The sequence below is a fragment of the Notechis scutatus genome, chromosome 4 (genome assembly GCF_049901735.1).
Source record: "Notechis scutatus isolate UNSWTSFEM ecotype Mainland chromosome 4, rNotScu1.2, whole genome shotgun sequence".
Lineage (NCBI taxonomy): Eukaryota > Metazoa > Chordata > Lepidosauria > Squamata > Elapidae > Notechis > Notechis scutatus.
In genome coordinates, this window is record NC_142012.1 from 12839632 (window position 1) to 12865370 (window position 25739).

Genomic DNA, 25739 nt, shown 5'->3' on the forward strand with positions numbered 1-25739 from the left:
ACCATAAGAACATTAGTATAGTGTATAGTATTTTGTATATTATTATTAACATGCTCTGATGCTAAGGAGTTCTACTCCCCCTCCCCACCTGAAAAGAAATATCTTCCAAATGCAAAACACAAGCAGAGGAGAGGAGTTTCAGTTTCAGAGCAGCAACCAGCTTTAGTACAGAACAGTTGAGCTAAGCCACATCCAGGCTGCTTGCTGTCTCCTTGCTTACACAGCAAATACTCTTTCAGTTTCCAAACAGCCCTCAACTCTCACAAACTGACAGGACGCTAGCCAGATAAATACCGATGGATGGTGGTAGGCAGAGGCAAAAAAAATTCCCCCTTATTTTCCTCCCTCAAAACTAAGCCCGACCACATTGGTTCGTAGGAAAGCACGGGTATCGAGCTAGTTAATGGATAAACTTGGAAACTACAAAGAACGTTTAGAACATTTCAGAACATTTCAGCTGATGTTTGCTATGAAAAGCACAATTTCTAGCTTTGTTTAAGTATGGCTTTCAAAAAATATGAATATTGGGCAACCCCATTCATGTTTTTGTTTTTCATGGTGTCAAATTTGATTGCTGCTGATCCAAAATGCATATTCAACTCTTTAAAACTGGGTAAGTAGCAGGTTTCCACTCCAACTGTAGTGCCATATTATTATTATTTTTAAAAGGATGCACAAATATTGTTGAGTTAAAAGTGTTGATGTGCAACACAGTTTTATAGCTTGGCAGTATTGGACTTAACATAAAGATGTCCATTGCCTTTCCCCAAAATCAAGACCAGTAGTCCTTGAGATCCGACCACAACAGAGCCCAAAATTTCCATTGCTATGCAAGGCATTCCATGGGTAAATGAATTGCATTCCATTTCACGTTTTCTTGCCACAGCTGTTAAACCGAACCATTGTTATTAAGTGAAACACTGGTTGTTAAGTGAATCTGTCTTCCCCCATTGACTTTGCTTGTTGGAAGCCAGATGGGAATATTACAAATGGTGATCACATGATCCCAGGAACAGTCCAACTGTCATAAATACATGCCAGTTGCCAAGCTTCCTAATTTTGATCATGTGACCATGGGTTTGCTGCAAAGGTTATGAGAGTGGAAACTCTTATAAACTGAAAAAAGTCACGAGTCACTTTTTTCAGTGCCAATGTAACTTCGGTCACTAAACGAACAGTTGTGTCAACTCATGAAACATTTTGTATACACATTTTATAGTTGACAATAGAAAGAAGTGGGGAGGAGTTTCAAAGAGCAGGCGGCAGTGTGGAATCGAAAGTACATTCCATTCATATTTTCTTCAAAGGCTGATTAGATGGCTGAAGCTTCTGCCAAGAAAAAAATCTAGTTGGAGAGCATGATTGATGACTCTTGGCTATGGATGTTTTTTGTTGGATGATACACCCAGAGGGGTGGGGGGAAAAGCAGGATCATGGGTGACAGTGAATTACGTATCTCAGAGTTGACTACATCCAGGTTAGTACCGGACGTGGAATGGTAGCTTCAAATAAATCCTCTTTAGTTTTGGGAGTGTGGCTCGAGGCTCATGATTTAATTGGAGTAACTGCAGGAACCCTGACAGGTTGTAAGTCGAGGACTACCTAAATACACTTGCTCATGAAATCCCTAACCCAAGGGTGTCAAACTCAAGGCCCGGGGACTGGATCCGGCCCGTAGGGTGCTAGATCTGGCCTGTGGGCCCGCCCCTAGAAACAGTGAAGGACTGGCCTGGGGTGCCTCTGCCAGTGAAAACAGAGCACGGGAGGACTGCGCATGACCGGCCCAGGCTGTTTTTGGCCACAACGCCTCCTGCAGACCCCTGCGGAACCTGAGCGAGCTGTCATGGCCAAAAACGGAGCCTCCATGAGTGACGTCGAGCTGGCCATGCCCCCTGGCCATGCCCCTCCGGCCACGCCACGCTCCCGGCTCCCCAAGGTCAAACACAACCCTGATGCGGCCCTCAATTAAATCGAGTTTGATATCCCTGCCCTAACCCATACACCTACCATTTCCGAGTTCCCAAGACAAGATGTAATCCTGGGAATTGGTATAATTTAGAATCTGCTGAGCATTTGAACTGTCCCACTGGGTTCGGCCTTTCCGTAATAAGGCATTGAGACCAAAAATCAGGTGCAAATTACTGCAATTTGCAAAGTTGTATAAAATATCCAGTGTACTTCCTGTTGAGAGAGTGAAAATAAAGCCGTGTTATTTCAAGATACTTGTGCACAGAAGATCCTCTAAACCAATTCAATGAATTTGATAATCATTTTTATTCCCGCCCCCCTCTCATTTTTACAGAATTTTGAAAGTGATGCTGTATTTTGCCTGCATGGTGAAATATCCACCCTTTGAACAATTTCTCCTCTTTAACAAGGACTCCACCACAACGATGGCCTTATTATGATTTTTCTATGAAATGTCCGTGATTTTTTTAAAAAATGCTGTTTTTAGTCCTGAAATATTTCCAAATATTATATATGCAAAAGAGCATTTTATTGCAAATTTAAATTCTGTTTAAAGACCCAGGAAGGCTCCTTCAGGATCAAAACAACATGTATATTATTATACTGGCACATTCACAGTCTTCAGATGTGGTAAAGACCCCTAGAGCTGTGTCCGGCTCATCTCCATTTCCTAACCGAGGGAGCCAGCGTTGCATGAAGACATTTCCATGGTCCATGTGACTCAGGATCCTCAAACTATGGCCCACAGGCCGAATATGGCCCGCCGAAGCCATTAATCCAGCCCGCACAGGACCATGAGACTGCCCTGCCCATTGCCCCACCTACTCACCTTCTGGAGGCCAAAAACGGGCCCATTTTTGGGTAGTAGAGTGGTACTGGAGGCTGGGGAGGCCAAAAATGGGCCCGTTTTTGGCCTTCCTGGCCTCCAGAAAAAGAGGGGGGGGGAGAAGAGGGAAGGAGGGAGGGAGGGAGAGAGAGAGAGAGAGACATACACACAAACAGAAGTCCCTCATACACACCCCAAGGCAGCCACATCCCTTCACTAACCTGCTTTCCACCCCCAGGAGCATAACAAATTAAAGTTTAATGTGTGTGTATTTTTTAATGGACTGCTAAATTGGCCACGCCCACTCAGTCACATGTCCACCTAGCCACACCCACCCAGCAGTCCGGCCCCCAACAGTCTGAGGGATCATGAATTGGCCCTGTTTAAAAAGTTTGAGGAACCCTGATGTGACTATACATCAAAGACGCACTGAACGCTGTTAGGTTCCCATTAACATGGTACCTATTTATCTACTTGCAGTTGCATGCTTTCAAACTGTCGGTGGGCAGGAAGTAGAGCAAGGAACAGGAAACTCACCCCGTTGTGCAGTGCTCAGGTTTCAAACCTAGGCTGTCAGCCAGCTGACAAGCTTAGTGTGTCTTTAACCCCTGAGCTATCACACCTGGCTCCCAATTCAGATGGTTTTAAAAAGGGACTAGCCAAATTCATGGAAGACCAGGCAATATAGGTAGTCCTTGACTTATGACCACAACTGAGCCCAAAATTTCTGATGTGAAAGGGAGGCGTTTGTTAAGTGAGTTTTGCCCCCATTTTACAAGCTTTCTTGCCACCGTTAAGTGAATCACTGCAGCTGATAAGTTAGTAACCTGGTTGTTAAGTGAATCTGGCTTCCTCAACTGACTTTGCCTGTCAGAAGGCCGCAAAAAGTGATCACATGACCCAAATGATTCTGCAACGGTCATTTAGTTTGAACCAGTTGCCAAGTATCTGGATTTTGATCACATGAGCATGGGGATATTGCCAAGGTCATAACTGTGAAAAATGGTCATAAGTCACTTTTTTCAGGGCCATTGTACCTCTCTAGTCACTAAATGAACTGTTGTAAGTTGAGGACTACCAGTATGCAGCTGGCAAAACGGATGGCTATTTATTATCTTGTGAATCTCAATATTGTAAGTACTAATTGAGCAATACTAAAAGGGAGCTATGCTGGCCAGTATGTGCCCCAATATGCTGGATTACATACCCCTTTTGCCTGGTCTTTACTCTTAACAATTTTCCTCCCTCCAGTCTTCCTGGGGAATGTCCTTTTATTGAGCTGTTTCTCTTCATATAGCATAATTTTTGGCCACAGAACTCAGTATGATGCAACGAACATGGGAAATTTTACCACAGCTTCAGGAAATGGGGGAGGATATTAAGAGGCCCTAAATATTGCCATCTGTCAGAAATGGTGTAGGATCTCCTGCTTGGGTGGGAGGGTTGGACTGGATGACCTACATGGTCCCTTCCAACTCTGTTAATCTGTTATATTTGGGGCTCTGTAGGATCTCTAGTAAGGGACACGGTGGCTCAGTGGTTAAGACGCTGAGTTTGTCGATCAAAAGGTCAGCAGTTCAGCAGTTTGAATCCCCAGCGCTGCGTAACGGAGTGAGCTCCCATTACTTGTCCCAGCTTCTGACAGCCTAGTAGTTCAAAAGCACATAAAAATGCAAGTAGAAAAATAGGGACCACTTTGGTAGGAAGGTAACGGCGTTCCGTGCGCCTTCAGCATTTAGTCATGGCGGCCACATGACCACGGAGACGTCTTTGGACAGTGCTGGCTCTTCGGCTGTGTTAACGGAGATGAACACTGCCCCCTAGAGCCGGAAACGACTAGCACATATGGGTGATAGAGATCCTTTACATATAGAGATCCTTTACCTTTAGGATCTCTAGTATGGTCTTTGGCTCCTTCCATGTGCCAAATCAGAATAACAAAATAATAGAATTGGAAGGGACCTTGGAGGTCTTCTAGTCTAATCCTCTGCTCAAGCAGGAGACCCTGTACCATTTCAGACAAATGGTTGCCCAATCTCTTCTTAAAGACCTCCAGTGTTGGAGCACCCACAACTTCTGATGGCAAATCACTCCACTGGTTAATTGTTCTAACAGTCAGGAAATTTCTCCTTAGTTCTAGGTTGCTTCTCTCCTTGATTAAATTCCACCCATTGCTTCTTGTCCTGCCTTCAGGTGCTTTGGCGAATAGCTTGATTCCCTCTTCTTTATGGCAGCCCATCTCCCCTAATAGGTTTTCTCAATAGTATTCATGATCACACGAGCCTTACCTGTAAATGTGATGTTTTTATACCTGTTCTTTACTTGTTCCCGGAAGATGAGTTTCTGCTCGAAAAGCCATTGAGACTGCAATTGCGCTATGAAGTCCAAAGGGGCAGTTCTGAATGCACAGATATCCACCATTGCTAGAGCATGAGGCAAAGAAACAGGAAGATCTCATCATTACAGTGTTGAATTGGAGATGAGGCTGGTTTAAGGGCCATGGAGAGAACGTCATCAGTTGGGCAAGTGACTCTTGTTTAAGGAGAAATGGGCACCTGTAGTTTCCCAGAAATAGTGAGCTACAGCTCCCAGCATTCCTCCATGTTAGGTCTCTGAGGCTGATAAAGGTAGGGGTTCCATCATACCTGGAAAGCTAGAGCTTCCTTCTTCAAGTATTAGTGGATTGTGGAGAAGAAAGTGGTAAGGATTTAAGACAGGGCCTTCTCTCTTATTAGGCACAGCAATGGGGAAGCAATTTTATCAGAATTGTAAGAAAATTCCCAAAATTGTATAAGGGTGGAAGCATGCCAAGAAAATGGCCAAATACTCCCTTTTCCAAAACTTTACTTTTTAAACCTATTTGCTTTAGTGTCACCAGCAAAAATCAACAGCTAATGGAATTCTTACATTTCTACTATCATGCAGTATGCTAGAGTACTAGAGGAAGCTCGTTGTCTGCAATGGGCATTGTAGAAAGTTAGCACCCACCCCTCTCCTAGAAGAATGAAATGGTCTGGGAAATATTAAAAAGGCAGAATCTTACACCTCCCTGGATGAGAAAAGGAGAAATATGCTCTTGGAAAGCAGCCCCCCCACCTTTCTTATTAGCCCCAGAAAGACCAAAGACATCTTATCTACAAGACAAAAGACTTTCAGCTCCAAGGTGATGGGATTAGCCCTCACTCAGATCCAAACCAGGATAAAGCCATTAAGCCATAATAGGAATTGCCCAAAGCCGCTTCATTACGTCACCCAGCAAAATTCAACCAAGCTTGGGACTCAAGACAACCTACAAAGTTAGCCCTGCATGGCCCCATGGGAGTCTGACATGGGAGCCTGATTGGTTAATCAGGATATATTTTTTGCCACAGGAACAGGAAGCAAGTTCAAAGCCCAACAGAGGGTATAAATCTCTCTCCCTCTCTCTCTCTCTCTCTCTCTCTCTCAGCCATGTGGTCCTGCTGTCTACCATTAAACCATCTTTTCAAACAGCCTCCATGTTTCCAGTGTCTTTCTCCCCACTTGGAACTGAACCCAGATGGATATTTCTTCCAACAGCACTTTTGATGGAAACTGGAAATAAACACTGGTTTCTAGCAAAAACAAAAAACGAAAGTAAAACACAGTCACGTGACCTTAATCACAAACTGGTTGCTAAGCACCCAAAATGTGATTACGTGACCAATGAGGGATGGCTGACTGGATCATAAGTGCCTTTGGACGGTCCATTGTAATTCTGAACAGTCACTTAAGTGACTAGTCATGAGTGACTGACTACCTATATCAGGAGTCCTTGAGTGTTGCACATTTTTAAGAAAAACAAGGCCAAAAGGAAAAGGATCCAAGACTATGCATTAAGTTTTGAAATCTCTTGTGCTTTCCAATCTGAGTTTTTAATGACTCAAATACTGAAGTGCCCTCCTTTTATAATATTATATGTAATACTTTTTTTGTTCATAATTTTTGTGAGTAATTGGTCTGACCCTAATTAAAACAGGAATAGATACTATAGGTAATGTTTTATTATAAACTTCCCCTTCTATAATTATATAGGCATCTTCCTTACCTTTCAAAATCTCCTGAACTTTGAAATTTATTCCACCTTTAAAAAGAATAGCTATTTCTCCCTGATTTAAATGGTGATGGAATAAAATTATTTATCAAAACACCTATTGTTTAATCTATGTGTATGTGTTGTAAACTATCAGATGACAACAAAGTTCCCCCCCTCCTCCTAATTCTCTGCTACCATTTGGATTTTTGCAAGCCAGATCTAGCAGCCCTATTTTCCACCTGTGCTTCCATTCTTCCAGAGCCAGTTAATGTACTTCTCTGGATTCTGGAGCAAAATAATTTAAATCACCATTTTCTCATTTATTTTATTCATGAGACATAAATCATGTTGTAAGACAGAGCATAATCAACCTGGGAAAGAAGCAATATTGAGGTAGCCTTTTGACTTACAACTACCGTATAATTGAGCCTGGAATTCTGGTTGTAAGTCATGTTGTTTAGCAGGTCAGCTGCCAATTTTATGGCCTTTTTCCTGACAGCTGATAAGTAAAAGCTGCGGTCATTAAGTGAATGAATCCCTTGTTCGCAATGGGCCATTTTTGCTGGAAACTAGAGTTAAACACTGGCTTCCAGAAAAAAACCAGAGGTGAATTGTGATATGTGAAGATGAGACAATACAAATGGCCGTAAATGGGGATTGGTTGCTGAGCACCCAAAATATGATCAGATGATCAGTGGGGCAGTGATCCGAATTTCAAATCTGGGTCATTTGGGGAGCTCTGGGGAGGTCCGTCATAACTTTGAACTGTCACTAAGTAACCAGTCCTAAGTGAAGGGCTAAGTGTGTGTTAAGAGTGCCTGTCTTTTCACATGTCTAATCTTTAATTGTTGCTTTCCGATGCATCACAAATAGAAGTAGAATGAATAGAATAGAGTATAGAATAGAGTATAGAATAGAGAATAGAATAGAATGGAATGAAGAATAGAATAGAACAGAACAGAACAAAATAGCATAGCTTATTGGCCAAGTATTATTGGACACAACAAGAAATTTGTTTCTAGTGCCTAAACTTATACATATGTATCATTTGTGTCTGTACCCTTGTGCCCTCAAGAAATACTTTTCACTTTGCCTGAAATATTTAGCGCTTTGTACTGTGGATATGTGCAAAAAAAGCTACCGGTACTTTGTAAAAATTAAATGTTTTCTCTCCCAGTTCAGGAACTAGATTCCTCCTATTCTTCTAGCAACACAAGCACAACTATTTTTAAATGAACAAACTGTATAAACTGCTGAGCAGGCTCTACCCTATTGTTACAGCTCACAACAGAAGACCAAAAATGATTGTTAGCACACAGCATCTGTGGCGTACGGTACAAATTCAAAAGAGAAAGATCCTGAGAGAAAGCTAACCAGCTATCAACCTTATCTTGAAGAGCAGGAGAGGCCACAGGGGCAGTGACAAATGAGACTTTGTCCCCTGTTGTTGTGTTATCCTTAGAGGCACTTTTAATAAACTTAATCAAAAATTGAACAAATTCTTAACAAGAACAATAATAGAAAACAGATATGCTTCTGGAGTTCTGTAGGCCATAGAGAGCACAGGCTGAATCCAAAGATGCTTTTCAAAACGGGATTTTCTTGCTTTTTTTTTTTTACTTGAAGACATTTCACTTCTCATCCAAGAAGCTTCTTCAGTTCAGGCTGAATGGTGAGGAATGGAAGGATTTATATTCTTTGCATCATCTGGTCCTCAGCACTCTGAAAGGTTGATTGTTAGTTCTCTTAAGACTCCTTGTGACCACTTGGGGTTTTTTCTATACCCTCAGAGTCACTTGAATTCTCCACCATTCAGTCAGAATTGAAGAAGCTTTTTAGAGAAGAAGTGAAACGTCTTCAAGAAAAAATCCAAGAAAGTCAAGTTGTCTTTTGAAAAAAAAAAACACATTTGGGACAACCATGACTTGGATGGCTGAGAACCTCCCTAGGCACAGCACAGGCTAAAGTTTCATACAGCCCATGGATGATTACTGGGTTGTGTCAGTATCTGATTTAAAATTGTTAAAATTGTTTTTGGTCTTCAGGGTTGGTGTAAGTTTGGATCACATGAAGCAATACAGTGGAACCTTGGGTCGCGAATGCTCCTGTTCGCGACCAAATCGGGTGGCAAACAAAAAATCCACCCAATTTTTGAATCGGGTCACGATTAAAAAATCGGGTGGTGAACAAAATTGGCCAATTTTCCCTTCGGCGCAATTTTTTGGGATCCACGCATGCGCAGACGGTCATGCTTCCAGTCATGACCAAATTGGGTTGTGGCCGAAATCCTGGAAAGGATTACGGTTGCGACCCGAGGCTCTACTGTATTTAGCGAAAAGGTAGCCATTAATAAGCTGAATAGCATCCTACCTTGTTTTCTAAGGAAATCCTGAAAAATCTTCTCCTCGGGTGTTGGCTCCTGTTGAGGATCGAAGATTAGGAAGTCTCCCTTGGTGCCACCGAACCTCAAGAAGGCAGGAGACAAGCCTCTTGCTAACGTACGGAGTTTTGTGGAGCTGGGGAAATCAATTCCAGGGATGTAAGGCCGTGGTTTTCCAACCAAACATCACATCTTGCATACCTTTGATTGGTTTTGGTTTAGCACATTTCTGCATTTTGACTTATTTTGATTTATGCATTGGTATATCGAGCGACCCATGTCAGCTATGATCTATTCAATAAACAATAAGCAAGTCACGGTTTATCATACTGTGCAAACCCAAACAGTGGCTTTAATTCATTGTAATTAATTTAGTTTAGGAGTAGGCAACATACGTGGAGTGGTGCAGTGGCCTAGAGGTGGAGTTGTCGCCTCACAACCAGAAGGCTGTGAGTTCGATACTAGATCGAGGCAGATATTTCTCTCTCTGGGCACAATGAGAATATATCTGCTGAACAAAACTCCACATTGGCAACAGGAAGGGCATCCGGCCATTAAAACACTTTGCTAGCTCCAGTCAGTAGGCCAGACTCCACCCCGCAAGAGATTATGGGGTCATTATGGGGCCAACATATGTGCAGGCCTCCAAGAAACTGGAAAATCACACTCGTAAATTTTGTCTGCAAACTTTTTAAATATGGCAATGCTTATGAATTTTCTTTGGCAATGAACAAATTTAATGTAGTAAGTCTAATTGGCCTAAGTAATTATAGAAAATTAAAATAATTGTTTATCCAAAAATAAGGAAATTGGATTTAAAAAAAAAACCTCCATCAGAGTTTCTTCTAAAAACTATCAATGTTATCTTCCGAATTCTTTATTGGCCAAGTGTGATTGAACACACAAGGAATTTGACTCCGGAACATAAGCTCTCAGTGTACATACAAGCAATAAGTGTTAATCATGATCATAGTCATCTTAAAAATACGATTCTCATCAGTCATAAGATACAACACTTAGTGATAGTCATAGGGTACTAAATAAGCAATCAATATAAATCATATAGGACAGTGATCCCCAACCTTTTTGATGCCGCGGCCCGGTACCGGCATCAGCTGGGTGCCGCGGCCCGGTACCGGCATCAGCTGGGCGCCACCATCTTTTTGATGAAAAAGTGCTTCCGGTGACCTCACGGAAGCACGTTTCATCAAAAAGATAGCGGCGCCGCGCTTCGTGAGCTTTTCCGGGTCGAAAAAGCTCACTGGAAGCGCTGGCGCCGCCATCTTTTTGATGAAAACGTGCTTCCGTGAGCTTTCTACCCGGAAAAGCTCACCGGAAGCACTTTTTCATGAAAAAGATGGCGGCGCCCAGCAAGCCGCGGCCCGGTAGGAGTTGTTCCGCTGGACCGGCACCGGTCCGCGGACTGGTGGTTGGGGACCTCTGATATAGGATACCAAGTAAACAATATAAATTGTAAGATACAAGCAAAAAGTTATAGTCAAAAGACAATAAGGAAATAGGTAGTAGGAAAGATGAGAAGAATAATAGAAAACAGCTTTACTAGATAGTTTGACAGTAGTGTAGGAATGAATTATTTAGCAGAGTGATGGCATGGGGGAAAACTGTCCTTGTGTCTAGTTGTTCTGGTGTGCAATGCTTTTGGTCTAGTTCCAGGGATCCTGAGACCTAAATATTTTTTTTTAACTCTTAACCCTCCCAAAAGTAATTGAATTCATTGTAAATTAAACATATCCCAAATTTTATTTTATTCCCCAACATGCAAAAAGTTGGACTAACTAATGCAGCTTCCAGCTACTTGTGTAAACTTTCAGGCACGCAACACTTCAAACTCTTAAATCAAGATTTTTTTAAAAACTCAAAGAGACGCCAGCAATTTGCAAATCACATGATCACAACGGATTTACCTGCCAAGTCAGGGAAGCAGACCAGATTCTTAAGAGCTGACACGGTGGAGTCATTCTGAAGCACCAAAGTATATACACTACTTTTAAGAAGGAGGGTCAGGTCACCCTAATGATAGAGTGGCAGGAAAAGCTTGCCTTTAATTGAAGGATAGCTAGAGTAAACACTTCCTGTATTTACAGGTTCATCTGAATGAGGATTTAAGAATTCAGTCTACTTTGCTCTGTAATACAGGTAGCACTCGGCTTATGACAAAAAAGGGCTCCAAAATTTCTGTGGCTAAACAAGACAGAGGTTGAGTGAGTTTTGCTCCATTTTACGAACATCTTGCCACAGTTGTGAATCACTGCGGTTGCTTAAGTTAGTAACCTAGTTGTGAAGTGAATCTGAATTCCCCATTGACTTTGCTTGTCAGAAAGTCGCATAAGGCAGTGGTCTCCAGCCTTTTTGGCTTGGCAGACTGCAGAGGGGGCTGTGGAAATGGGTTGGGGGGGGGAAGGGGATGGTTTTCGTGCATGCGCCACTGCTTTCAGCTTTGCACATGCTCGCCCACCCCTTCTGCAGCCTGGTTCCTCAGGGTTAGGGACCTTGCAGGGGTGAGGTGGGCTTCCAAAATTTTAGCAAAGGGTTCTCTGCCTGGTTGCTGGGTAGGCATGGCCATGGTGGGCGTGGCCTAGTCGGCCTCCTGCACCACAGCGAGGGGCGTTTTTGCCCTCCCCGGGCTCCAGAGGCTTTCCTTGAGCCTCTGGGAGGGCGAAGACGACCTTCCCGGACTCCGGAGGCTCCCTGGAAGCCAGAAACGGGCCCATTTCCGGCCTTCCTGAACTTCCGGGAGGCCCATTTTTTGCCTTTCCTAAGCCTCTGTGCGTGCCCTGCACCTACTTGCATCCAAAACAGGCCTCATGAGGACTCCTGGGAGGGGTGGGGCCAGCCAGGAGTGGGACTTGGGGGTACTCTGAACTGCACAGAATCTTAGCTAGGGGCTCTCCTGAACCCCTGTGAACCCCCAGCAGCCCACCCCTGGGACCTTGGCATATGATCACATGATCCTGGGACCCTGCAACAATCGTGAATACATGGCTGTTACCAGGCACGCGAATTTTGACCACATGACCATGGGGATGCTACAACAGTCAGGTGACAAACAATCATAAGCCACTGTTTTCAATGCCATTGTAACTTTGGTCACTATATGAATGATTTTATGTCGAGGGCTATCTGTGTTTTCATCCCCACTGACTGCTCTTCATGAATTAAGGCTGGACAATTTCTATTGTACAGAAGGTTAGAGTTAAGGCAGGGGTGGGATTCTACCATTCGCGCCTATTTGGTAGAAGCGGTTGTTAACGTTCTAAGCAGTTCGGAGAACCGGTTGTTAGAAGAAATTACTGGCCTAATCCTGTAAGGAAGGCAGGAAGGAAACATTCTGGTGTTGCTTACAGAAACTGCCTCTCCGTTAACTCTTATTACATTCTTGGCAGGACTAGACTTCCGGTCTCAGGAACCTCTCTGGAATTTTTTCCCCCCTCCTTTGCTGGTCCTTTGCTTCTGTGGAGTGACCATTCAAAGTTACAATGGCACTGAAAAAAGTGACTTATGACCATTTTTCACACTTATGACTGTTGCAGCATCCCCACAATCATGAGAGGCCAGGCGAGGAGATGCGTGCCTCGATGTGAGTGATGTTGAGTTGGCCACACCCAGCCAATAACATGACCACCAGCCCATGTCCACCCAGTCACATGACCACCAAGCCACGCCCACCACCTAAGCCACGCCCACAGAACTGGTTGTTAAAAATTTGAATCCCACCCCTGGGTTAAGGTCCTTAATGTGAAGTGCTATGCAAAAAGACAAACCTCTTGTCTAAAAACGTCCCCTGTTTTGAAGGAGGTGACTAAGTCCGTGACGGCGAACCTGTGGCACGTATGCCAGAGGTGGCATGCAGAGCCCTCTCTGTGGGCACGCAAGCCGTCACCCCAGCTCAGCTCTGCCGTGCATGCACCTGCGCCTCCCGCCAGCCAGCTGGTCTTTGGATCTCTGCCGTGCATGAGTAGTGGCGGGGAGCATGGGAGGGACATGCGCGCATACGTTGGGGGGACCACATGCATGTGGGACGCACATGCATGCGTGGGGGGTGGGTGCATGCATGGGGTGTGTGCACACATTGCATTTTGGGGGTTTACGTGCACACATGTTTTGGGCACTCAGTGTCGAAAAGGTTAGCCATCACTGCTCTAAGTCATCTGTGGTTTCAAGACAAGGAATGCACAATAAGAAATCCAAGGACTGAAATTTGCCCATCGAGAGTTAGAAAGGGCAACAGACTAAGCAGAACCATCGTTTACGAAGACACCATTTTTCTCCTGGTGCTGAGAAGAATTACATTTCTATTTAAATTACTGATTTGCATAGGCATGCGCCGAGGTTTTGTCAAGCTGAGCACACACACACATCTCTGGTTTTGAAGCTGTCTATTTTAAACGATATGCTTCCTTTTTCTTCCCTGGGGAAGGGCTGCCCTGCAGTGATGAACCAAGGTCAAAGAATGCCACTGAGCTTGTGCAGAGTGCTGGCCTTCCCTTGACAGGATATGACTGGACAAAGGTAGGTTGCAGATAGTTTTAACTAAGGAAAAAGGAAGGAAGTTATTACGAAAGAATGCCAGCGAATCCTATTTATATTGAAATCAAGGATCACATTGCAGGGCCTTTCTTCTACCACTTTGGGGTCTATTGGGATGGAAACATGTCTTTTTTGGTAGGACGGTTAGGTTCACTTTCCTACTTACAGTACAGGTAGCCCTCGTCCTACAACTTTAACCTTAGACTGTCTACTATTGACCTCACCCCTTTCCTAAGAGGTCTGTAGGGGGCGTGCATAAGCGCACCAACGTGCCTACCGTCCCTGTCCTATTGTTTCTCTTATTCTTCTTTTATTTTTCTTATATGTACCCATTTCATGTATTCACAACTATGTATACACTTATACTTATTATCTTGTAAACAATTGGCAAATCAAATAAATAAATCAAATTAATTAATTAATTAATTTCGTGATGGTTCAAAGTTACAACAGCACTGAAGTGACGTATGATCGCTTTTCACACTTACGAACATTGCACAGTCCCATGGTCCCATGATCAAAGTTCTGACTTTGATTGGTAACTGACTCATATTTATGACAGTTCCAGCGTCCAGGGTCATGTGGTCACTTTTTGCAATTCTGACAAGCAAAGTCAATAAGGAAGCCAGAATAATTCGATTCGCAGAGGCTCTACATCAAAATTTCTTCAAACGTAGTTTGTGATATAGCTTGGTTCTCAAGAGCACACAATGGTTTAGTCATAAAACAAACCAAAAAGAAATAAACCGCATTACATCTCAGCAGGAGGTCTCAGTTTTAAAAAAAATACTCCCTTAAAAATCAAGTTGTTTCCTTATTAGAGCAATAAACCCTCAGATATTTGATAAGAAGTTTGAAACAATAGGTTTGTTTCCTGATCTACTTTGCCCTTGAACTTCAAGGTTGAATGTCACTAAGCAAATATCAACATAGAATACACACACACACACACACACACACACCAGCCATGCAGGATGCTTGTATGAAAATATTTATGACTGTGAACTCCCTGTTTATATAAATAAAAATCAGTAACTATTCTAAGAAGGCAGACAGACTGGTGAGCGAAGCATGTTCAGCACATTAAGCTACCCCAAAAGCATACAATGTACTTGTTAAACATCTTTAATATATCTACTTTCAACTTTTAAAATCCCTGATCTTCACGATGATGCAGCTTCTTTTTATAACCTGCAATTACAGGTAGTCCTCAAGTTAGAACCATTCATTTAGGAAACATTCAACCGCAACTGGAAAAAAAAACTTACTGACAACAACCGATCGTCACACCTATGGGCCATCCCCAGCAACCCTAGGTCATGTGATCAAAATTAAGGGGCCTGGCCAGCTGCGACCTTCCCAGCCAACCAAGTAAATGGAGGAAGTCAGATTCACTTAATGACTGCGTTTCACTTAACAACAACAGTGATTTGGTAAACAACCGTGCCAAAAAAGGTCATGAATCAGGCATGATGTAAATCGGATACTTAACCATTTCCATGCTTAGAGACAGAAATTCTGGTTCCAACTGTGGTTGTTACGTCCAGAATTACAGTATCTGTAGTGTGACATGCTCATATAGGTGCTATTTTTTTTTATAGAAAAGATGGATTTGACACAAACGTCTTTTCCCAGCCGCTGATATTTAGCTGTTTGGCACACTGAGCCTCTTTGTCCATATGCCCAAATAAAAATGGTATCCTTTGAGTGGGATCTTTGTCAATTTTGTATATTCATGCAGATAAGCCCATAGGCTAGGGAACCAGCTAGCAGATGTCCACAAATTCACCACTATAGTTCCTTTCTCTCAGTTAGAACTATCTATCATCGTCTCCTTTTAATGACCCCATAATCCCTTGCGGGGTGGAGTCTGGCCAACTGAATGGAGTTTAGTTGTTTAGTTGCTGACTGGCCGCCCTTCCCGTCACCAATGCAGAGTTTTGTTCAGCAAATATATTCTCAATGTGCCCAGAGACAGAAATATCTGCCTCTCCTTAGGATCGAACTCACAGACTCATGATTGTGAGGCGAGAGAGCTCTATTTCTAGGCCACCGCACCACTCCTCGGCTACAACTATATATGACTTCTGAAATATGCCTACGTTTCAAAATGGAAATGTATTTAAAGAACTTTATGCCAGATTATGGTTATTTGCTGGAGAGCCGGTGCTTCTTCTCACACAGCTCCCAGGGAGTTTCCCCAATTCATACATATTCCTGCATTCCTGCAACCTGGCATGTTAGGCAGAAGAGATGGATACAGGTGAAAATCTCCTCTATTATTTCCTGGGCTTTAGTCTAGCAAACATACTGCCTTTACCGCCCAAAGTATCTGTGTGCAATTCTCAACCCTCACTATTTAAATACAAGATAACAGTCCATTGTAAAAATCCCGGCTGTGGGTTAATTTAACCATAGTTAAAATTTGTCACAAACTTACTAAATTAAGCCACTGCCTGGGTTCCTACAATGGATTGAATCATAAACCAGGACAAGGGCTGGGCTCATGTAACTTGGTATGAGTATCTTTTCCAAGGTTGAATTTAACCAAGTTTATTGGATTGTGTGAATACAGGTAGTCCTCGACTTAAAACAATTCATTTAGTGACCGTTCAAAGTAACCATGGCACTGAAAAGTGACCTATGACCATTTTTCACACATACGACTGTCGAAGCATCCCTAGGGTCGCATGATCGGATGCTTGGCAATTGACTCATATTTATGACGGTTGCAGTGTCCTGGGGTCGGGTGATCATCTTTTGCAACCTTCTGATCAGCAAAGTCCATGGGGAAGCCACATTCACTTAACAACCGTGTTACTCACTTAACAACTGCAGTGATTCGCTTAACAAATGTGGCAAGAAAGTTCATAAAATGGAGCAAAACTCACTTAGCCACAAAAATGTTGGGCTCAATTGTGATCGTAAGTCAAGGACTATCTGTATGTCTGCTAGATCTTTCATTGACTTGGTTCAACCTGTTGTCCAAATAATAGCTATTGCGATGAATAGGCATGTCAGACTAAGACCAATAACAACGCAGAACAATCCAGTCAATATTTAGTTCCTTATCTGTTTGCACACAACAGACAGAATCTTGCCAGAGTAAACCTTTACTACTCTCAGTCTAATGGATATATCGTGAGAGATTCTAGGGAGTGGCTATTCTAACTCTCTTTTTCTGCCTCTTATCCAGCTCCAGGATATGCTGGCTGGAGAATTCTGGGAGTTGAAGTCCATAAGTCTTAAAGTTGCCAAGTTTGGAGACCTCTGCTATAGTCCATCACACAGTCTCCTCTCCAGGGCCATCATCTCTTTCTATTTGAAAGACCGCCAGAGGATAGGCCTTTATATAGAAAGCTAGCATGCTGCAGAGCTTAAGGTGTTAAATCCATCATCAGCCACAGAAGTTCTCTGTCCCTCTTGCTTGGTCCAACCTACCTAACATCCCTAGACTTAGAATAACTTCATTGTCACTTTAAATGTACACTAATCAGCATACATTAAAATGAAATTTCATTGCATACAACTCTGAAAGGGTCACCACATCCAATATACACTACATAAACATGACCAAATAAAATTATGCCTATACCCACATATATTATATGACACAGAGAAACAACACAGTCTAGTTCAGATGTAGATACGTACATGGCGAGAAAAATGAATTTTGTGAATTTACCAGATGGCACAGGGAACAAAGCTGTTAACAGAATCTGGTAGTCCTAGAAATACTTTGAAATCTCCTCCCAGAGCAGAGGAACAGCAACAGACCGGAAAGTGGGTGTGTGGGGTCTCTAACAATGCTTTGAGTTCTAAACACATAGCGCTTATAAGCAGTATGCTGAATAATGGGAAGTGAAATTCCTATGATCTTCTCTGCTGTCCTCACCACTCTCTGAATGGACTTTCTATCTGAGGCAGTGTTGCCACCAAGCCAAACAGTGATGCAGTGACCTTAAAACCCATCCATACCCATTTGCACTATTCACATGAGCCTGAGGGCACTGATAAACCTCCAAGTGGTCTCAATGACTCTCAGAAAGAGTGCTAATGACCAGATGACTGCAAGGAATATATACTCTTCCATTCTCCACCGTTCAATCAGAACTGAAGAAGCTTCTTGGATGAGAAGCGAAACATCTTCAAGGAAAAAAAAGAAAGTCCAGTTGCCTCTCAAAAAAGCACCTTTGGAGCAATCATGACCTGGATGATTGAGAATCTCCATAGATATCAACCTACCTAACAGGGATGTTATTTATAGAGAAAAAATAGGAAGGACTATGTTCCCCATCCAGAGCTCCCGAGACAGAAACCTAACAATATTTTGGGGAAATCTTCTAAGAATGTGTAAAGGATGGTCCAGTCCAGTCTTTATCAATCTTGGTAACTTGAAGATGTATGGACTTCAACTCTCAGAATTCCCCAGCCAGCATAGGGGTCTGCACATCTTCAAGCTAACAAATTGGAGAAACCATGGTCTAATCCAACCATGCTCTAAATGTAACAAAGCTGTTATGGCCTGCCAGCAGCAGATTTGGACAGTAAGGAGGTTGGGGAAGAACCTGGGCCAGTCCTGGAGTCTGGGGAAGGCTCTGACGAGTGCTCTGCGTTGGAGGCAGAGATGGGGCCAGAGCCGTCTGATAGTTATCAGCTGCCTTCGGAGTTGGACATCAGTGAGGCAGAAGAACAGCTGGAGCCTGTTCCCAGTGTGCACATGCACAGAGCTGCCAGAAGAAGGGAACAGCTAAGGAACAAGGATCGACTGGGGACTAAAACCACAGGTGGGCGGTGAATGGCCCCTCCCATAGAGAATAAAAGAGGAGTGAAAGAGGAATGAGGTTGTTGCAGGAGACAATTAGTTCATTTGGGTGAAGATATGTTCCTGCATTCTTGCCAAGTATTGCCTGCTACAGTGTGGCATCTGAAAGATATTGGCCTAGCAGCTTTCGTATCTCTCTGAAATACACTCTTTTTGGTCTGCAAGGATTGCACTGTAGGGGAAGGATAATTGAACCAAAATTGCACCATGCAACTGTGCCCAGAGATAAACTGGTCTCAGGATAGGCAGGTCTATTGAGAATAATTGACTCAGCTTTCCATCCTTCCAAGACGGGTAAAATGATGACCCAGATGGTTGGGGGCAATAGGCTGTGTAAACCGCTTAGAGAGGGCTGTAAAGCACTGTGAGGTGGTAGGTAAGTCTAAACGCTACTGCTCTGACTAAGAATTGCATATGTCATCCAAGAATATATTTCTTGCTAGATTCATTTAAGAGCGATGTCAGAGAGCTAAGAACAGTGGGCAGAGTTGGGCACAGCAGGATTCTCCAGCATCTATCTCATCAGCCAAAACACCAGGAAGGAACTGCAGGAAATGGCAACGCGAGTTCTTTAGCCAAGCAGATAATTAAGAGGGCAATTGTTCCAGAAAGATAATTATAAAGGATGTTGTCAACTCATTACTCCTACGCTAATGCAGCAAAGTTGACACTTGAATAAAGAGTACAGGTTGTCCTTGACTTATAACCATTCATTTAATGGTCATTCAAAGTTACAATGGCATTGAAAAAGTAACATGATCATTTTTCACACTTATGACCATTGCAACGTCCCCATGGTCACATGATCAAAATTCAGATGCTTGACAAATCATATTTATGATGATTGGAGTTTATCACCTTTTGTATAACTCTGGTTTGGTTCTGCACCCCAACAAGACAGACACAGACTTCAGAGAGTAATTAGGACTGCAGAAAAAACAATTACTACCAACCTGCCTTCCATCGAGGACCTGTATACTGCATGAGTCAAAAAGAGGCTGTGAAAATATTTACAGACCCCTCACATCCCGGACATAAACTGTTTCAATTCCTTCCCTCAAAACGACGCTATAGAGCACTGCACACCAGAACAACTAGACACAAGGACCGTTTTTTCCCCAAATGCCTTCACTCTGCTAAACAAATAATTCGCTCAACACTGTCCAACTATTACAAAGTCTGCACTACTATTACTGTTAATCTTGTCATCACTCCTTACCACCCATCCCCTCCCACTTGTGACTGTATGACTGTAAGTAACCTTGTTGCATCCTTACAATTTTTTAAATAAACTTTATTAGTTTTTGATGTCTTTTAAAAACAAAAAGATAATCATTACATTAACATTTCTGTGACATCAATCTTATACAATTCTATCTTTTGTGCATATTTACAAATATATATAATTTGTGCAAATATATATATTTACTCTATAAATTGCTTATCTTAAATTCCTTCATTTTCCATCTGTCTAATTCAATCCCATTATACCATTTTCCCCAGATTTTGTAATATTCAGACTCATATTTTTCTTGTAACATTAAGATCATTTTGTCCATTTCAGCACATGTCATAAATGATCAATTCATTCTGGGAGAATATAGTTGTGCTTCCAGCAATGAGCGTAAGCTATTCTGGCAGCCATTGTATCCTTACGATTTATATTGACTGTTTCCTAGTATGATTTGATTGCTTATTGTACCCTATGACTATCATTAAGTGTTGTACCTGATGATTCTTGACTCTTGATGAATGTATCTTTTCTTTTTATGGACACTGAGAGCATTTGCACCAAGACATATTCCTTCTGTGTCCAATCACACTTGGCCAATAAAAAGAATTCTATTCTATTCTATTCTATTCTATTCTATTCTATTCTATTCTATTCTATTCTATTCTATTCTATTCTATTCTATTCTGTTCTAATTCTGTTCTAATTCTGTTCTATTCTATTCTATTCTATTCTATTCTATTCTATTCTATTCTATTGTGACCGTTTGACAAGCAAAATCAACAGGGAAGCCAGATTCACCTTACAACCGTTTTACTAACTTAGCAACTTTGGTAATTCACTTAGCAACTTTGGCAAGAAAGGTTGTAAAATGGGGCAGAACTCACTTAACAACCATCTCACTTAGACACAGAATTTTTGGGCTCAAATTGTGGCCGTAACTTGAAGACTACCTGTATTTTTTTAACCAGATTTTCAAACAGGAAATATTTTGGCACGAGGCGGTAACTCTCACCTCGACCTAACTTACCTGTGATTTATGGAATCAGCTCAATTTCCTGGGTTTGCACAACACCCAGGAGCTTAGACAACGACATATTTTAGGTTAGTTTAGCAACCTCCTCCAACCTACAAAGTAACCAGAATGCTTATACAGGACTAAGGGCATGTTCTTTTGAGCTGAAAGGGTGGGGAAAAGAATGAAAAGCAAAGAAGACATTCAAGTTTGGATTTTTCATCCGTTATTGCTGCCCTTCACCCAAGGAATTTAAGTTACAATGGATGACCATCTCATGTTTTACCACATCAGTGGAAGGTAGCACGGTTGAAATAGCCCACGGAGCGCAAAATATTTAAACAAGCTCTGCTTTACTCTCAGTGGGTTCACATAACACCCCATATCTAACCTTCTTGCATCCAGCAATACACTCGTTCATAATTTCCATCGTCACCACTCCTGCTCTCCTATTTAACAAAGGACAGAGATGATGAGTGGGGCCGCAGGCTAAGACATAAAAAGAACAGTTGCTGGAACTGAAACTGGTTTCATAAAAACGAGGGGAATAGGGGTGACATGATAGCAGTCTTCCGATATCTAAGAGGCTGCCATAAAGAAGACGGGGTCAACCTATTCTCCAAAGCCCCTGAAGGCAGGACATAGAACACAGAATAACAGAGTTGGAAGGGACCTTGGAGGTCATCTAGTCCAACCCCCTGCCTAGAGCAGGAGAGTCTATTCCAAATATTAGCCTCTACCTAGGATCAAACTCACAGCAGGACAATGGGTGGAAACTAAGCAAGGAGAGAAGCAAACCTAGGACTAAGGAGAAACTTCCTGACAGAACAATTAATCAGTGGAACCACTTGCCTCCAGAAGTTGTAAATGCTCCAACACTGGAAGTTTTTAAGAAGAGGTTGGACAACCATTTGCCTGAAGTGGTGCAGGGCTTCCTACCTGGGCAGGGGGTTGGACTAGAAGACCTCCAAGGTCCCTTCCAACTCTGTTATCCGGTTACCCCCCCCCCCCGGTTACAGTAGAGTTTAAACACTTAGCTTTCCCCGGCATTCAAAAATAAAATAAAATAAAATAACCCCCCCAAAACCAGGCGTTTAGGGCTCCGACGCCTCAGGCAGGCAGTCCTGGGTCAGGTGCCGCTTTCCGAAGCGCCCGAGGCTGAGCGGGAGAGGCTGGCGGTGGGTCAGTCGGTAAGAGCTCCCCGCTTGTCGCCCGCGGGCGCTGGCTTACCTACCCGAGGAAGGTGATGTACTTGGGGTCGGTGATGAGGTTGGAGTCGAGGGTGACGGAGAGGAAAAACGGGCTGACTTTGCGCGCCGGCCGGAGGCTCAGCTGGAAGTTCAGCTCTGCCGCCCCGTCTTCCCTTCGGCCCAGCTCCGGCGCTGCCCTCGACCCCGCCGCGTCCCGCACCGGCCAGCCGCAAAGGTGCAACAGCGGCAGCAACAGGAAAAGCAGCGGCGGCGGCATCTTGGCAGGCGGAGAGAGAGAGAGAGAAAGAGAGAGAGAGAGAGAAACGCTTCGTTTGGTGCCGGCTCGGCTCTCCTCTGCTCGGCCGCCGGAGAAGGGCGAGCGCGCGGTTTAGTCCCTAACCCAGCCGCTGCGGAGCTCGGCCTCCCGCGAGTGAAGGACGCCCGACGTCCAGCGCTTGCCGCCGCCTGAGAAGAGGCGAGGAGAGGCGGAAGGAGACGCCCAGCTGCGGCTCTCACGCCCTGCTTGAGGTGTGCGCTCCTCGTCCCTCCTTGCTCGGCTACTAACCCTGGTTAAAAGAAGCCACTAACCCTGGTTAAAAGAAGCCACTAACAAGTTAAAACAAGTTACTAATCCGGGTTAAAACAAGCCACTGTCCATGGTTAAACAAGCCACTGACCCTGGTTAAAACAAGCCACTGTCCATGGTTAAAAAAAGCCACTGACCCTGGTTAAAACAAGCCACTGACCATGGTTAAAACAAGTTACTAATCCGGGTTAAAACAAGCCACTGACCCTGGTTAAACAAGCCGCTGTCCATGGTTAAAAAAAGCCACTGACCCTGGTTAAAACAAGCCACTGTCCATGGTTGAACAAGCCACTGACCATGGTTAAAACAAGCCACTGATCATGGTTAGAACAAGCCACTGACCATGGTTAAAACAAGCTATTAATCGTGTTTAAAGCATGTTACTAACAGTGGTTAAAACAAGCCACTAACTGTGATTAAAACAAGCCACTAACCATGGTTAAAACCAGCCACCGTTTCACCAAAAACCATCCCGGGAGAAGCATTGAACAACAACAAAAGTCTCACTAAAGCAAAAGTGGCTTCAGGGACGCCACAGATGGCGCTTTTTTTTTTTGGTAGCGCAGGATTGCAGTTTGCTCTTGCCTCTTTCTGCGACAGTTTCCCTCTCATTGGGTGCCCCTCCCCCCGGCTTTCCCTCATGGTTTTCTCCTTCCAACGGAGTACAGGCAGTCCTCGATTTACCGCATTTCATTGGAAGGAAAACCCACCTGGTTCAGTTCAAAGCTGGGAGAAAGACGCTCACATTGCATTGTGGGTACCAGCACGTGGGTGTGCACACACTTTTGGCACACCACAACAAAAAGGTTTGCCATCAGAAGTGGCATTCAGCAGGTTCTGACCAGTTCTGGAGAACCGGTAGTGGAAATCTTGAGTAGTTCAGAGAACCGGCAACTACCACCTCTGACTGGAGATTTTACACGCCCACCAAGCTATGCCCACAGAACCGGTGGTAAAAATATTTGAATCCCACCACTGTTTGCCATCACTGCTCTATAACATCATCAGTGTTCATTTCAACCCTGAATGACAACTATTCCCTTTTATAAATAAAATGCTGCTTTAGCCTTTTGAGATGATCACAGCTGAGATATTTTTGCAGCCCTGGCCTGAATCCAACCCTTGCCAGTCTAGAAGACTTTCATTTAGTGGCACATGGTCATGACATAAATGTATGTGTGTGTGTATGTATATATATACATATACATATACAGACGAACACTATACAGAAGCCTGATGATGGCAGATGAGATTCTGCTGAAATGTTGCTACAACTTTAAAAGAACAAATACAATGACGTGGGAAAATACCCAAACAAAGTCGAAGGCCATACATACATACATACATACATACATACATACATACATACATATATATGCATTTTGCTAATTTTGCACATTTTGGAAGTAGGAAATTTGCACCCTGTTTTGGGGGCATGTGCAAATCACAGCCATTTTGTATTTACGTGACTCCTTAGTTCCAATTGGATCAGCTAATGAAGAAAAAACCATTCTGGCACAGCAATAGGCTGCCCCAAATTTAAAACTGAAATGGCTGTGATAGTCTGACTCACAGACGAACACAATACAGAAGCCTGATGATGGCAGATGAGATTCTGCCGAAACGTTGCTACAACTTTAAAAGCACAACTGCAATGACGTGGGAAAATACCCGAACAAAGCTGAATACCATATTATATATACAAACTTGAAATTTGGCACGTATTTTCCTCTTGGCTTCTAGATGCTCACTAAGAAAGGATTTTTCGAAATGACCATCAGAGCATTAGTATTTCCTATATTATTATCAACATGCTCTGATGCTAAGGAGTTCTACTCAACCTGAAAAGAAATCTGTTCCAAATGCAAAACACAAGCAGAGGAGTGGAGTTTCAGTTTCAGTTTCACAGCAGCAAGCAGCTTTAGTACAGAATAGTTGAGCTAAGGCATGCCCAGGCTCCTTGCTGTCTCCTTCTTGCTCACACAGCAAATACTCTTTCAGTTTCCAAACAGCCCTCAACTCTCTCACACACTGACAGGACGCTAGCCAGATGAATACCGATAGATGCTAGTAGGCAAAGGCATAATTTTGTTTTCCTTATTTTCCTCCCCAAAAACTAAGCCTGACCACATAATTCCGTAGCAAAGCACAGGTATAGAGCTAGTGTGTTATAAACAAGTACAGTTGTCCAAAAGATTTGAAGATGCCTGAACTAAGGGTGAGCATACAATGTGAATTGCCTGATCTTCTCTGTACAATCTTATGGGGAGAATCCAGTGGTCTCTGATTAAAGCACACCCTTCCCTCAATTTGACATCTTTCAAATATATTGGGAGTGCACCTTACAGAGTTCCCAGGATTTGACTCTTTTAGCTGGAGATTGTGGGAGATGCACTTCCAACACATTTAGGGAACAAGGGATGACAGCTTGACGCATCTTAATCAGACATTCTACCTAATTTTTAAGCAGCGTGATACAATTGGAGCCCCCTTCAACTTTCAATTTACGAAGCGGCTTGGGGGAGAAAACAAATGTATTCCTTACTGGCTTCAGATATTGTTAACACACCTGTTTGCCAACCATTTCCAGATCTGTGGACTAACAGCTCCAACAATTCTTTAGATTGCATGGCTACTGATAAGAATTCTAAGTTGCTTTACGTTATCTGGAAGTTGTCAAGTTGGAAAAAACTGGCTGAGTCATGTGTTTTATTATATTTTGGCTTAGCATGCCATGAAAGTCATTGTGGTTTGTTCAACTAACCAGTTTTTAATTAAGGTTTTTTTAAAATTTTTAATATAATTCCATCTTCAGTTGAACAGTGTGTTGCCTGGGTACAAACATCTTTGTTGAACAGTAATCAACAAAGTTACATTGTATTGTAACTTTGGTTCAACTAACCAGTTAAGCAGTTCCTTTGAAGGATGGATGAACCCAGCCATTGTATTGGTGCCCAATTTGTGCTACTCAGCACAAATTTTTTGGTTTTTGTATTTTAGGACAAATGCATACCTGTTTTATTTAAAGATTTGCATTTGGCTAAACTGTGATATGCAACGCTGGGTTGTGCAAAGGGAGAAAATGGTTTGATAAAGCAACGACGGTTGTGTAAATG

The 25739-nt window shown here is 43.0% G+C and overlaps 1 protein-coding gene across 1 annotated transcript in view; it reads right to left on the minus strand.

The window, feature by feature from the left end:
- The window catches only part of HPSE (heparanase), a 38861-nt gene extending 16359 nt beyond the window's left edge, over positions 1-22502 (minus strand). Inside the window, exons 1-4 of the mRNA XM_026687151.2 lie at positions 22082-22502; positions 9219-9364; positions 5083-5217; positions 2008-2181 (exon numbers count right to left, since the gene is read on the minus strand). Coding sequence (XP_026542936.2) covers positions 2008-2181; positions 5083-5217; positions 9219-9364; positions 22082-22314 — 688 coding nt within the window. The 5' untranslated portion in view covers positions 22315-22502. The remainder of the gene's footprint in view (positions 1-2007; positions 2182-5082; positions 5218-9218; positions 9365-22081) is intronic.
- Positions 22503-25739: the final 3237 nt, after the last annotated feature.